This window comes from Chelmon rostratus, chromosome 6 (assembly GCF_017976325.1).
Source record: "Chelmon rostratus isolate fCheRos1 chromosome 6, fCheRos1.pri, whole genome shotgun sequence".
Taxonomy (NCBI): Eukaryota; Metazoa; Chordata; class Actinopteri; order Chaetodontiformes; family Chaetodontidae; genus Chelmon; species Chelmon rostratus.
The window spans coordinates 14,018,799-14,034,566 of record NC_055663.1 but is presented as its reverse complement, the minus strand read 5'-3'; the positions used below and the strand labels follow the sequence as shown (position 1 = coordinate 14,034,566).

At 43.6% G+C, this 15,768-nt stretch overlaps 1 protein-coding gene across 5 annotated transcripts in view; it reads left to right on the top strand.

Moving 5' to 3' along the window:
- Window positions 1–15,768, top strand: part of frmd4a (FERM domain containing 4A) — a 58,042-nt gene that overhangs the window by 14,775 nt on the left and 27,499 nt on the right. For all 5 annotated transcript variants that reach the window (XM_041938809.1, XM_041938814.1, XM_041938810.1 and 2 more), the window contains exons 2-3: window positions 10,151–10,216; window positions 14,907–15,001. In XM_041938809.1, coding sequence (XP_041794743.1) covers window positions 10,151–10,216; window positions 14,907–15,001 — 161 coding nt within the window. The remainder of the gene's footprint in view (window positions 1–10,150; window positions 10,217–14,906; window positions 15,002–15,768) is intronic.

The window sequence follows — 15,768 nt, the reverse complement described above, 5'->3', positions numbered from 1 at the left end:
CTCGCCCCGAGGCAAAATGGCCAAATAGAAGACATTCAATACCTATGACGGCCACGGGATTCCCTTTGGACAAGAGGAATTGCACACACACACATACACAGAGACCACACATACTTGCCAAAGGGCTCTCCCTGCAGATGAGCTGGGTCATTTTTCATTACCCTGGCTCAGAGGAATCAAGTGTGCAGTAATGGAGCACAGTCACATTGAGCCAAAGCTATGGAAGGATAAATCCCGGCTGTAGAGCACAGTGGAGAGGCAGAGCTGACAGACTGCAGGACACAGCCTGTGGAGGAGCATATAGCTCTTTTTAACTCTTCTGTTTGTCATTATACCTCAGACTAGATCCTGGGGGAAGATGAGAGGAAGGTCTGAGGCTGCAGCATCTTCTCACCATCTCATTTTATCTCTCCATTGCTTCTGTTTTCTTTATAGCGCTGCCTCTGTTTGTCTGCCTGCCTCATCTCCCGTTTGTTCCTACTTTCAGGCCTACCTGTCTGCTTTACCCTTTTCAGACTCTTCCCCCGTGGATTCCTTGCCTGGCTGCCTTCACTGCCGAAGTGTGTGTTTGTGTTTCTCTTCTATATACCTGTCCCTATACTGCTCTTGCACAGAAACACTCTTTCGTCACCTGAGCCAGTATAGCCCGAGGCTGAGCAGTGGGGAGGTACGATGAGGGGGTGGTGAGGTGGAGTGAAGGGTAGGGTGGGTGTGTAAGAGGGTCTGTGAGAGGGAAGTGTATGTTGACTGTAGAGAGAGAGCTATGTCTTTGCCATCCAGGATTCAAGGCACTGGTGTCAGCTCGATATGATGACTTTGCAAAGGGAAGAATTGTATTCCTTTTTACTCTAAGTTTATACCCCTGGGTCATACTTTCGCCTGTTACAGTGTCTTAGCATTGTCTTACAGTGCCTCCTCCTATAAGTGCCCTACATTTCTAGCAGAGTGCACGCTAGATCTCCCGGAAAGTTGTCATGACAACTTTTGTTTGTACTTTAGGTTGGAGAGCACGGGGGAGTGAAGCTGGTCAAACATTTATGTGCATGTGTGCCTGTGTGTGTGTATGTGTGTGCGTGCGTATGCGTCTGTGTGTGTGCGTGCTTGACAGCGCAGGTTGTGTCCATTCCACTTAGCGAAAAAAGTAAGTGCTTTTAAAACCTAAGACTTATTTTGTGGATGGAAGCTCACTGAGCTCCTGTAAAGCCGCTGCCTTGAATAATGTCGCTCTGTCTCTCTAATTAGCCTGGAGGGTCTTTGGAGCCCCTGAAGGGCACACACACAAACACACACACACACACACACACAAAGGTGAAATATGCAAAGAAGAAAGAGGATTTGGGTGCTTTTTTCCCCAAAACCCCTTTTCTCCTCTACCCTGCTGTTCTGGTCTTTGGGTACATGTTTTATAGGCTTGTAGAATACATTAGGACAGTGACACACACACACTCACACACACACACAAACACACACACACACACACAGACACACACACACACACACACACAGAGGAGGTTTCAGACAGGACTGTTTAATATTCAGCATGCTAAATGATTAAATGTTTGGTATTCTATCCAGCCATCGGACAGAGGATAGAGGCCACGGGAGTTCAACTGCTCTGCAGTACACAGTGCCCTTGAGTTTAGGCCACAAGCTGTGTGTGTGTGTTTCCGTGTGTTTGTGTGTTTATTTGTTTTATGAGACACCGAAAAAGAGGGAGAAATAGCAACGGAGAGATAAAGAGGTCAGCATTGAAGATTCATCAATCAGCAAGGTTCAATGGGTTTATAGGCACTAGAAGACAAACACACACACACACACACACACACACATACCATATGCATTTATACAGAGGATACTATTAGCAGTGCAGAACCAAACACCCCTCTCTACGTCACTTAGTCTTTCTGCATGCATTGCCAGCAGCATCAGTGAACACAGGGTCACTCAGGTCTACGGTGATTTCTCACTGTGTAAATTATAGATGAAGAGAGGAGGTGTAGGGGTAAAAGATCCTTCCCCTGTGAATGAGTCACACACACACACACACACACACACACACACATAAACACACTGACAACTTAGATCCTTGTGGATCAACCCCCATGATCACTAAGACTGTGTTTCATTGAGATAAAAGTCCTAAAGACATGACATCACTCGTGCCTATTTGTCCTGAACCTCTCTGCTCCTCTTGTACAGCCTTCGGCGCTCTGGCTCCCCCTCTCGCCCCGATCACTTTGGCCTTTGTCCCTCCTCAGAAGCTGCTTCAGTTACTGAATCACCTCCCATTTATTTCATCCAAAAGGCAGACAAGATGTATGGCGACGTTTTCAGAGGCACACACGCACACCAAGATATACAGTACACACAGACGCCAGGCACACACACAGCCGTTGTGCCTATAATGGCTTTGTCTACCAAGTGCACTCTTTGGACTGGAATTTAAGGAATGTCCAACCCGTGTCAGGATAGGGCAGAAAAGGGTGAACTGAGACTGAAACAAAGGGAATCATAAACCACAAAAGAAAGACGGCTTGCCCTTCATTTGGAAAATAGGCAAAGAAGAATAACCCCTTTTGACTATTTTGAATACAGCTCATCCCCATAAAAAAGCAACAAAAAATGTAAACGAGATAAGAGTGAGTAAGTGCAGACACATTCAAATAGTTGGTGCCGTGCAAGGAGGATGACCCGGGTGCAAAAAGTGACCAGTCGTGCCTTGCTCGACACACTGTGGCGCAGTATCATCACACTGTGCCCCTGAAAGGCTTTTATTTTCTTGAATGTCACCAAGGGAGGTTGCTGTGGTGTGGTCCTGTTTTAGAGCTTTGTGTATTAAATATAACTTCAGGCTCTATATGAAGGCCTTTGCACACGTGTACATGTATTGACCCAGTTTTTTTTTTTTTTTCAGCCACATAGTTGTGGCATCAGTAGAAAAAAAGTGTACATTGTGGATTGGGAGAGGAAGAGTAGGGAAGGGAAACAAATGAGTAAAGAAGTAGAACGGTCCAGTAGCCATCCTTTGTATGATTTTGTTACTAGTTGGCAGCCAACAAATAGATACATTTTACAGCACAGAAGATACAGAAGAATCTAAGATAACACTCCACAACTGACAGTAACAGTCATGCCATAGTTATGCTGGATATTCAAAAAAACCATTTGATTCTTGTAGACATCAGACAATTTGACCTTTGAGAGGAAAAATGGGAAAAGAATGAAAAGAAGAATTTCAGAGCGTCAGGAATTTATCAAGAACAAGGCGAGGTTGTGGTATGACTCCAAGTTGTATTCATATTTACCATACCAATACAAAACTTATTGCCTTCCTGTGTTATTTTCACCCCTTTTATAAGAGTCTCTTTTGCAAAGTGCTGACCATTTACATACACCTTGTGTATTATTTAGAAAAACTTTAATGATTAGCTCTGCCAGTGAATACATGACTGCAGCTATTTCTGCTGCATATACCCAAGATAGCAAACTACAGATGTGCAGTGAGCATGTAAGAAGCAGCTTTTGTCTCACAGGACATTTCAAATTGTAATTCATTGGGGATTGTGACTCCCCTGGATATGGCACAGTTTAACTGAGGCAGAGATGGATTTGTGTGGATTCAGCACAACTGAAGTTTGGATCAAGCAAAATCTACCATAAAAAGCATGGTTCCTGATGTCTTTATCATGTGCACTGACACACATCACAGCAATATTCCCAGTGTAAGTGCCTATGTAGTATGTTAAATGCACAAACATCTCCATCTGTCAGTTTTAGTGAAAGTTGTGATTCTTTGTAAAAATGTGGGGAAACATCTGAAACAATGAGAGCAGTTTTGGTAAAGTCTGGGAACAGAGCTCGGTAGTAAAATGAGAACAAAGCAGAGTTGGCTACAGAAATATCTCCAGTTTGTTTGAAGTGCCAGTGTGTTTCTGATTTTAAAAACGCCCTAACTGGAACCACATTTCAGTCCCAAAGTCACTCACGGGCAGGGAGGGTGGAGCTTGCAGACACACACACACATATACACACTTGAACAAACAAAACAGATCTCTCCGAGTCAGTCGTTTCTCTAGACATTCCTGGCTGCCTTTCCATGACCCTCCCTGCTCCGTCTCACTCTGCCACTACATGAAGCACTGGATGGAGAAGAGGACAGAATTTGGACCTGCTGCTATTTTTCCATCAGCTTTTCAATAGCCCATTCAACTGAAACTGTATCTAATCTAATCTGCACCATATGCAGATAGTGTTGCATTAAAACTGACGACGAGTCATGACGCCTGTTCAGTTAAAATGATCTCAGCATCATAAATCATCACGGGGCTGCTTTTGTCAAAACCACAGCTCTCTCTCAAAGTGACATGTTTAGGATTGTGTGTTTGTTTAGTCTCCATAAATACGGCGGAGACGCAGACAAAGACAGACAGAGCAAGGAGTGTGGAGTGTGTGTGTGAGTGTGTCAGTTTTAACTGCCTACCGCAGCGTCCCACAGCCAGGGTTAAAGAGATTCTCCATCTTGCTTCAATTAACCGTTCGGCGCTGTTTATATCACATTCCACCAATATAGGTTACCTTTTCCAGCTCAGACCATCAACCCCGTTCCCCTGCTCGACCCTAAAACCTGATTCTAATACCCACCGCCTGTTAAACCCACCTCACCCATCCAGATCCTTCCCCTTTGGACCCCCGCTCAATAGAAATACACCAGATCAGCACCTCATTACGACCACACCTCAGCCCGGAATAGAAGCCCACTGGCTCCATAACAAGGCTCTGTCAGAGCCCAGATATGTCACACCTACAAGTGTTTCTCACCTTGTGCTTCTTGGCAACGCTCTCTGTAGGTCACTGAAAGGTGACCACTTATGGGGAAGTTAAAGGGGGATGAGCATTGGACAGACACTGAATCACACAGCTGCTTGTTATTATTTCTTCCTGCCTTGCTTCCTTTCTTCCTTCCTCTTCCTCCCCCACTAATTCAGCTTCTCTGGAGCAAGTCACATCCATTCCAAGCAGGAACAATCATTCAGAAAGTCTTGTAGCTTAAGTGTTCAGGATCTTCCTACTGCAGTTTTTAGTTTGCTCTTCCCATCTGTCTTTGTCAATTTTACCCCATTCCTCCACTGCCCAAATTGTCCCCTTCCCTCTCCCTCCCTTGCATTGGTCAAACAACAGGGCCCTTGTGATAGCAAACTAAGGAAGCTACCAATAAAGGGAGATATGTACTTGATCGGAGAAAGCGAAGGAGGGATGGGTGTATGTATTAAAGCCAAAGAAAGAGTCATCTGGAGATGTTTAAGTTGGACAGGCCAGTTTCCGGTGTCTGGAACAGGCCAAAAATATCCAGAAACAGAAAAATCCAGCAGAGGGGAAAGGATACACCTCGTTTCTCATGTGACGTTCTGCATTCAGCAAACTAAGATGAATTTTGGCCTTGCAGCATAAGCTGTGGTAGCAGCAAAACTGTTCAGGCAGAGCGCATAAAATTTAATTTGCATCCTTGTGTTGCTTAATGTCTGGGAAACGAGTGTTTCTGATGAATCCTGCAGATTCAAGATACGATGCAAATATGGTTCATGTGTCTTTACCTCAGACAAACTGTATTTATGACAGATTATCGTTAGACAACAAATGGTAAGTCTCTCCAATGCTGGCGGCTGAGCAGAAGGTGTACTACATATATGCATACTGTGCATGTGGCCTCACGCTGTTTTCATAACATGGGGATTACTCATGTTGTAATTAAATAATAGAAAAAAAAAGGCTAACCTGCGCCTGTCGAGTCATTCAAAGACTTTATTGACAGTAGGTATAGACTCAGCCCTGCCCTCACAGCACACGTTAGTATCTATTTATGGTACCAAAAACTGGACTGATTTTGTTATGTTAACAACTTGTGGTTTCAACGGCTGCTGCTCCAGCTGTGTAAGGTGAACACAAGTGCCCAATTTAGGTCATACCAAAAAAAAAATAAGGAGAGAGTCAGTCAGTCTAACGGCTGCAACGGACTGAAGGCCAGAAATCATTCAAGCAAGCCAAACCTGAGAGCAAGAAGATCTGTGTTTTAAAAGTGTAGACAGGAAGTGACAAGCTGGAGCGCTGCAGAACCATGTAACCATGTTAGGTCTATGGACATCTATCAAAATACACGTGGTATAGGCTTAGCATATAACTTTATAAGTAATAAGTCATGAAGTTAAGGGAACTCTCCCCTATACAGCATGCATTTCTGAAAGTAAAGCTGACTTAATAAAGTAGGCAGACTGTGATCACCACTCATATAAGCAGCGCATCACTTGTGTTAAAGGCAGACTATTGGTGTGCTCTGCAGACACAGATGTCTGTTTGGGTTTGTAGGCGCACACACACTCACACGCACCGGGGGAAGAGAGAGAGAGAGAGCGAGAGGTCTGCAGTTTCTCATGGCTGTGAGCTGCTGCAGAAAATTTCCCCTCATCTCCTCCTCTCCCCGCCCCCACATCTTGCCTCCATTATTCCCGTGTTTTCGAGGCAACTGCGATGACAGCGAGAAACATAGCTGGCAAGTGAAGGCAGCCCGGAATACGTTCGAACGTTAGCCATTTCTTCCGGTCGTCCCCCTCGGTTGCTGACCGTTGGTACGGTCTCCTGCTACCCGCACGTTCACTCACCGTTTGTGCACGGTGCCGGTAGCGAAAGGGGGGGGTTGGTCGACCGGGACTAGCACCGTGAGAAGCCCACTGCTTTCGGAGCGAGGGAGGTGAAGCCAGCCTTGGAAAACGCTCCACAGTCGCCGTTAATTAGGGCCGAGTTATCTCTATCTTGAATGGCGTAGATATGAGATGTAACGGCTCTGTGTGTGGTGTTTAGAGGATACTGGGAATATACATTGAGCAGCGTCGCTTGTATAATTAACGTTAACTAATGGTCACTAACATGGATGCTGATGTGCCTCCTCCCTTAGGCCGGCCGGGTAAAGGGGTGTTTTTTGACGATTTTTTGGCAGTAACTCGACTCGTTTGGTTCTGGGATTAATTTTTTTTTCCTCCCCCGTGGAGCCGGTTTTTGTGTGGGAGCCTCGCAGTGAGCGCTTGTTTGCAAGGTAACTACCTAATGATAACGATAATGTCGCCAGCACTGACCAAGCATTGCTGTCAACTGTATGTGTGTGTGTGTGTGTGTGTGTGTGTGTGTGTGTGTGCTCGCGCGCCTCTGTAATTTTGGTGCCAGCTCCAGCGAAATAATGACACGTTGTGAACATGGCTGCTTTATACATTGTTCATTTTCATCTCATGGCTTTTAATCTCACCGTTTTTTGCCAGTGAGTCAGGCCTCAGAATGTACGTTAGCCAGTTCAAAGCTGACTGGTAATGGGTCAGAAATGCGTGAATCACACATCAGGACAAGGTGATGCAGCTAGTACCTTGTTAGCCTGTGTTTCTCCCAGTGGAACTTCATTGTAATGTTTACAACATATCACCAGAGCTCAGTGTCAAGACCCTGTAAATATGTTAAGTGACTGTGTCATGTTAAAAAGACGAAGGCGTAACTGTCTCATGGTCCAGCAGGATTACACATTTTCAGTTCTTTTTTCAACCTGTTTAATGACAAGCTATTCATAGAAGCTTTATGACATTTGGTTTCATGGTGGATAGAAACTCAGTAGCATGTGTCCAATACCACAAAGTGAATTTTATGACTAAAACCTATAAGTGTCTGTCTCTGCCAGATTGGGCTGCCTAATTTTAGCCTCCAGGCAGTGATTTGTTACCTTGACGCTGAGGTTTGTACTATTCCCAGGTGCCTCAAGCAAGAGCCTTTGTGTGTGTGTGTGTTTGTGTGTGTTGTCTGCATTGCAGTTTAAAGTATTGCAGATGCTAAAGTAAGATGTTTGGTCAGTACACTGTAATCTTGTCTGTTCTTTTATTACATGTTGTGGTGCAATAATGGAGAAAGATTAGTTTAACCAGCAAAATGTTTTCAGGAATTAGATATTTAGTTACAAAATAACTTCAGATACAGTTGGCATCTCAGGATTGTTATGTTACTGACGTTTGGTTATGAGGAAGTGTGCTTGCACCACTGACCCACTCTGTAATTAAAATCACTATATACAGTATAAACACGGAAAGTTTTGAAAAGGTAATGTAACTCCAAGACAGGGGAGGGTGGGAGGAGAAAACAAAAGCCAATGTTGGAAATTGTGTGTGTGTGTGTGTCTGTGCGTGTGTGTGTGTGTGTGTGTGTGTGTGTGTGTGCATACGTGTGTGTGTCTTTGTCACTGTGTGCACAGGTGCACCCAATCCAAACCTTCAAACCACAGGAGATCAGTGGTGAGTGGGAGGGTAAACCAAACCCTTCAAAGTAGCTAGAAACCACACACACACACACACACACACACACAAATACACACACACGCCAGTAGTCATTCAGCAGAGTTCACATACGGATGAGTGTTGAGACACAACTCTGTCACTCATCTCCCTCTCTTTCTTTGGTGTCTTCATCTCTCTGCTAATCTCTCACCTCCAACCTGCCACCTCAATGCAAGCTGGCATGAGTGGTGGGAAAGAAGGTGTATGTTAGACTCATGTAGTGGACACACCCTTACCAAATTGCAGCCTCGGGTGGCCAATATGATCCTCATGGTGAGGACTTGCAAACCGGTTTACGCTTGTGCTCATGTTTATGGCATTTGTGTTTTGGAAGGAACTGTCATTAAAAGTTTGACAATGGGGAGCTCTCTCCCCCCTTTCTCCCTACTCCGGCTCTTCTTAACATTTTTACCCTTCCACACACCCACACACACCCCTTCCCCCTGGTCTCCCTCCCCATCTCCCAGATGTGAGGGAAATGTGGGAGGAGCCAGGGGTGTTTGTGTTCCTCAGGGTCCCCTCTTCCTGTTAAATTGTAGAGAAACTCCACATGTGCTGAAAACACCAGCACACACACACACATACACAAACATACACTAACATGCTGAATAGTCTGGCACAGTTTGTACATCTTTCATTGAAATATTTGACTTCATTTCTGCATGCTGCAATGTTGAAACCTTTGTCTTATATTCTCTCGAATTCTATCATGCAGGAATAGCAAACTTTCAGACAGGTCTAGACAAATGGCTTGGCTTTGTCTGTCACATGAAATGTGTGCTCTAGCTTGTGTGTATGTGGCACATATTTCCCACAGTTGACTGTTTCATCATTGCACCTGCTTCAGTGTTTATGCCTGAACTTGGCAAACGAATATTATCAGTTTTTTGCAGCACTTCTCAGCAAGCCTTGTATCAACATCACAGACAAACACTCTAGTGAATGTTGTCAGCGGGCAGCTTCACTCGTCGTGGTCACTGTTGTCTACTGATGGAAAATAGATTTCCTGCTCAAGGAGGAATGCTAGAAATGTCCGTGAGGAAGAGAGCAGAGCAGGACGTTGTCTCTATTGGCCCATTGTGTAGTTGGCTCAGCTAACCTTGTTAAGGCTTTTAATCTGTCTTGGTATAGTACATGTAATGGCTACAATCATTGAATAAACAGTAGAGATTCTAAAATCAACTGTGTTTTAGTGCTGATCCAATTCCAACACCCGAATTTGGATATCTGACGATACTGTTACTGATTATTATTATGGTTTTTGGTGGTATTTTGTGTGAGTCTACTTGAGAATGTAGTAAAAACACATAGCAAAGGATATTCGATAAAGCATCACATTTAAATGTATTGTAAAACAATTTTCATGGAACTGAATGTTGAGTAGGCCTCCCATACAAAGAGGTGTGGCAGTACATATTGCTATGACAACTCCTTTAATGGTTTGAAAAACTTGAACAAATGAAGTGCACAGCAATGCTTTATCAACTACTCACAAGCATATTTCTGTACACAAGTTCAAAAAGTAAGAGAATTTCAAAGAGTGCGATGCCAAACTGGCAACTACTTCTAGGGTTTTCAAAGGGAATATTTGAAATAAACATGCAAGAACTGTGTCTCAAAAAACCCTAACTATAGGTCGACTATGGACTCTGGATCACTACATGGATCAATGACATAGACTGATATCCAAAAAATGAATTACATCAGTATCAGCAACTGATATCGATCGGTCCCAACTCTAATAAACAGCGATACTAACAAGCCTCTCTTGTCTTTTTGTCTCTTTTTCTCAGATGACAGAAGGGAGGCGATGTCAGGTCCATCTCCTGGATGACAGGAAGCTGGAGCTCCTCGTTCAGGTGAGTCCCCCCCCCCCCGATTTTCTTCTCTTTCTTCCTTCTCTCTCTGCAGACTCTCATTCCCTTAGAGCGAGGGAGAAGTGATGTCTGGCGTCCTGAGGGACTCAATTACTGCTGACCAAGGGAAATTTGGTCAGCAGTAGGTGACTTTGCACTTTCTTGATGCTCACCTGATCTCTCCACACACACAAAAACGCATACACAAGTGTGCGTGCAATGGACCCAGCCCTGATTTACTCTCCCTGTAGAAGCTCTGCATTCCAAAACAGAGTTCAGGCCTAACGATGTCCAAACAGAAGCTCTTACTTCCCCTAATCTCATGCTTCACTGCTCGTCTTCATCACCCATCCCCACTGCCCTCCCAGAATGCTCCAGCAATGCCGGAATCATCCAACAAAAAACGTCAGCTATCAATCTGTGTAACTGACAATGTGCCATCTTAGTCTTGGAAAAACAAAGCAGCATGACCCCCCCACACCGAATTGTGTCCCCCCACACCAAATTGTGTGGCAACCTCTGCACAGTAATGTCTCCCTTCACTTCCTCCTTTTTTTCATTGATTGTTGATGACATTCACTTCGGTCAGCTGTAAGACCCCTTTCATGGTTTGGCTTCAAAGGCTAAAGCATTTCCCTCTGAAGGGCCTTCCACTTTTCCTTACCTCCTTTAGCCCCCTTTTAGGTCTAACCATTTGCCAATTCCACTGGAAAAATCAGAGATAGACAAAAGAGGGTAATTGCCTCAGCAAAGGAGAAGGAGACCAAGAGGAAATAGAAAGATTGACGCAGAAACTCGGGAGGTTGAGAGGGAGAGAGAAAAGTGAGACGGGGGCTCAGGAATGGAGAGACAGGAGATGACAGTAAAGAGATGGGAATAGAGAGGAGAAAATGGAGGGGGAGAGCTGTGGAGAGGTCTGCTGACTTTCTGATTTGATTACTCTGCCAGAACTGATCCTCTCTTTCAAATTTGTACTTCTTTCTGCTCCTCTTCCACACTCTCTCTCTGTATCTCTGTCTCTGTCTCTCTCTCCTCATGTCTCTGACTTTCCTCTCTCCACCTCTTCTCTTCTCACTCAGCTCCTCACTTGCTTTTACCTGTATTGCCCTGGCTCTGTCTCCCTCTAAATCTCCAAATACAGCTGCAGCAACTCCATATCTCATCCATCCATCCTCTCTACTGTTTATTCTTTATCGTCTTGGCCATCAAGAAGGGAAATAAGCAAAAAGACATGTGAATAGTTGAATTAAAACATTACAGTAATCTTGGTTTTATGTAAAGAGTTTTACAGGTACTTCAAGATAAGTTGTTAGTGAGAAAATCTGTTCTGTTTACCATGTACTACACACAATAAAATACCCTAATGGTATATTTACAGTTTGGCAATGGTATTAGCAAGAGAGAAGGCATGACAAAAAGTCCAGAAGTGAGGATGTTATTAACAAGCCATCGTCATATAAACCAGGATACTGCTGTCTTTCTCTCTCTTTCTCTTGCTCTCTGTCCTCGCTTCTCTCCACTGGGCACATGTACAGTAGGCCAGTTCGTAGTTAATAGGACCACAGAGAATCACAATGTTATTCTTAATTTCCCAGTGAAATAAGAAGCAGTCAGGCTCCCCACATATTTGCAATAAAAGAGATGACCAAAAGTCATAAACAGTGCAATCAGCTGTGTTTTTCAAATATTAAGATAGCACTTCAGCATAACACATTTCACTGGGCTATTTCATTCTGCCGCTGATCATTTAACAGCAGTGTCGTCAAGGAGGTCCTCTTGAGATTTTCATTTCAGCAAGCCATGTGCACCAGCCACTAGACTCTGAAAGACTGGATCTCATTTCTGTCACTGACTTGTAACATTGACCAGCTGTTTGATCCCAAAAGTGTTGTTTACCTTTTTCCTCTTCCTCATCCCCTTCCTCTTATCTTTGATAGAGTGTCCTCTGTGGTTTGTTTATGGAGCAACGCCTCATTGGCAGGGAACTGTGTGCCAGAAGGCCAACACACCTATTGACCAGGCCATAAAGATTGAAGCTAACCACCAAATTGTACCACTGGGTGGATGTCATACGGTTATCATTCCCTAAGGCTAGAGTGGTATACGCTCAAGAGAAAAACTACGTAAATTGAGGCACCTATGGGGTTTAATTTAAGATAAAGTTAAAATACTATAGCATTTGTCTGTATTGAACAAAGTGTTAGTGAAAATATTAAAACATGTAGGACATGAGGGTAAAAAGCTTTTCCTTACCCACCCCTGGAGTGCAAAGCACTGCAACCGATAAATCAGTAAGGCGCCAAGGGCCTGACTAGCTGTTTTCAAAGACTGGACTGTGAATTGCTGCCAGCTGCCAAGTGAGCTACTGTTGTGTATTTGTCACTTGTCTGAAAGTTTTCTTTAGCATGTGTCCTCCTCACTTTCATTCCCCTATAATTCTTATGTTGGTAATTACGTGTGCTGCTGAGGAGGCACACAGGCTAAATGTCTAATAGTAGTAATGCTGTCTAAGCTGGTGGAGAACTTTACTGTCTGATAGATGGCTCCAAAGTGTGTTAACATGTATCTGTCTCTCACTCTCTCACTATTGGTATCTTCCCCAACATTATTACGCATCCATTAGATATCTCACAGATAAGCTGTAGTGCCAGGATGTGTGTATGCATGTGGAAGAGGTGAGTCGTCACTGGAGGAGAGAACCAAACTCAATTATACTATCCAGTGCGGCCTGTGTGATTTTTACAGTCTGCTTGCTTTTCATAACAATGCTGAGGCAAGAAGCTCAGCTTAAACTTTCAGGGTTCCTTGTCTTCCTTTTCATCTTTTATCTTGCACTTCAGATGTTCAGCAGTGTGTCTGTGGCCCATAGTGTCTCCATTTCATCTTTCCAGTGGTTTACCATATGTGTCCACGTGTCCCTGTACCCCGCTCAGTGGTTGTTATGCTGGGGTGGCATGGATGTAGTTTAATTGATATTGTTGCCAAGACAGTTGACTGCTGTATAGTAATGAGAGACCACCGCTGTATGTGTCTCACACTGAACCAAAACATGTATTACTGCTAATACTATAAAGATAGCCTGCTTCCAGACCTAAAATTTCCACATCTAAAATGTTTTGAGAACTTCACAGAGATCCAGTGTTGTTCTCGTGAGTGGCTGCTCTCCCATTTGGAGAAACAACAGAGCCAATCAGAGAGTGGATAGGACTACAGTCAGACAACTCAGGACGTAGTCATGGTCATAGTTGTGATCATGTCAGTGATCTTACTCTTTTCTAAGAGAGGTGAATTTATTATTCTTACTGTAAATATGCATTTTGAAGTTTTCTTTAAATGATAACTAGTAGTAGTAATAACATAGCAGTATGGGATTCTCCCAGATAATTTACCAATACTGTAGAGTTTTGTCGTTGAGCTTTGCCAAAGGGAGATGGAGACAGAATCAGCTAGTATGGTTGCTATGTTGTTTTCTTATTTAACATTAATATCTGGTGCATAAATCGGATACATGGAAATATGAGGCAGATCAACCTATATGTTAGCTTCTCCTCAAGCTCTCTCTATCGCTTCTGTTCTATTCTAGCCTTTTTCTGTTGCAGGATCACTGTAGGCATCGCGCTTATGTGAGATCTAGGTCACTGGAGTTGTGTGTGTGCATGTGTGTGTGTTTATGCTTGCTGTCTGCATGACATCACCTCCTTCTCTTTAAATAGCTCTCAGTAGCTTCTGTCAATGTAGTTGTGCAGTGAGTAGATAGTACAGGACCTCAGGGGGAGATTCTTAGCAGTGTGCACCCCACACTATGGCACACGTTGCTGTGTCGTGTGTGTGAGTGTGTGTGTGTGTGTGTGTGTGTGTGTATGTGTGCGTGCTTGCATGTTTGTTTGTTAGCACACAGTATGTTTTCCTCTTGTCCTCCGTCTTCTTCCATCATGTATATGCACAGCACATGTGTTCTCCTGTATATTGAGATGGACAGCATGCATGTTGTGTTTGGGATCATGTGTGCATATGTGCATTCAAATTTGTGTGTGTGTGTGTGTGTGTGTGTGTGTGTAATGAAAATGTAGGCAGCGAGGCACACCCATGGTTAACCTCAGGGTGGGGCGTGCTGCTACTCAGGATGTCACAAACCAGCAGCATATGGCAGCAGTCCCCAGCCTCTGCTCGGCTTTAAGATGCTCTACATGCTGTGTGCGTTGTGATGAATGGAGGTTGTCATCGCATATACCTCGGACAGTATTCCACAGCATTAACTAGCTAGCCAGCTTTTATGCTAGCTGCAGCCCTCTCCCTGCAATATTGTGGCTGTGGTGGCCCAGAGCCATGACTCTGCAGTAGAGGTGTGGGTCAGAGAGGCGGAAAGGAGAGAGAGGGAGGGGAGGGGCAGGGTACCTGCACTGTCAGCAACATCCCCACACTCCATCCATCTTTCTTGCGCTCTCTCTTTCTTCCTTGTTCTCATTTATTTCCTCCTCTCTTGCTCTTTTCCTCTTTTCCCCAGTGTTTGTCAGAATGCTTAGTCATTGCAGTTAATCAATAGCTGATAAAATACATAAACATAAAGCTCCACCACATGTACATGTTCCAATTAAACCAGTGTGATAAACCACGACATTCACACACAGGTCAAGTTATAACTGAAAAAGAAAACCATATGGAGAGCAATACTAATATTTCTGTCTCCGTGCAGCCCAAGTTGATGGCTAAAGACTTGCTGGACCTTGTGGCCTCCCACTTCAACCTCAAGGAGAAGGAATACTTTGGAATTGCGTACACAGACGAAACGTAAGTCACAATCAAAAAGTAATGCCATTTAAAACTGCAGTGGTGTATCAGTAGCCCAGAACTATCTCTTCAGTTTATCTTGTTAGTTGGATTGGGTTGGTTGGTGCTACCCCATAACACTGTAGTTACATCCAGACTTTTTGCAGTGACACTCCTGTTTTGATACTGTTTCTATCAATTGAATTATTTAAGCGACACATGTGACATATAGAAGAAGCAGATGACGGGCAAGTTGGTATCAAAAGTTCAGCTGCAAACAGTTGTCGTGGTAGATAAAGTAAAAATGCCACAAGAGTGGAGTGTATGTGAACATGTTCATATGTTTCTTTAGTCTTAGAAAACCAGTGAACTTCTTGGTTCGCTTGTAACTTATAATAAAGACACAATCAGCACACTTGACTCATAGAAAAAAAGCCAAACCACATTTAATGGATTAGTGTTTTGGGTTTATTATTAAAATATTTTTACTTTCACCTTAAGCAAAGAAATAGCACTTAAATTGTATCCATATACCCACTTATTCTCTTTTTTGAACTTTTTTTGAACTTCCACTTTAACAGTTTTACTTTGTGTTTTTGTTTTTTTATAATTTTTATGGTTTTTACTTGTTTTCCACATACAAATAAAGTTTTTTCAGCCGCCTTCATATCTGGTCAAAATAACCTAATCCTGATCATCATGAATGTCATAATGAACCAGAAACTGATGTATGATAAGATGTCCTGTTATTGGGGGGGGTTTTGATGGGCCTATGATTGTCTTGCTCT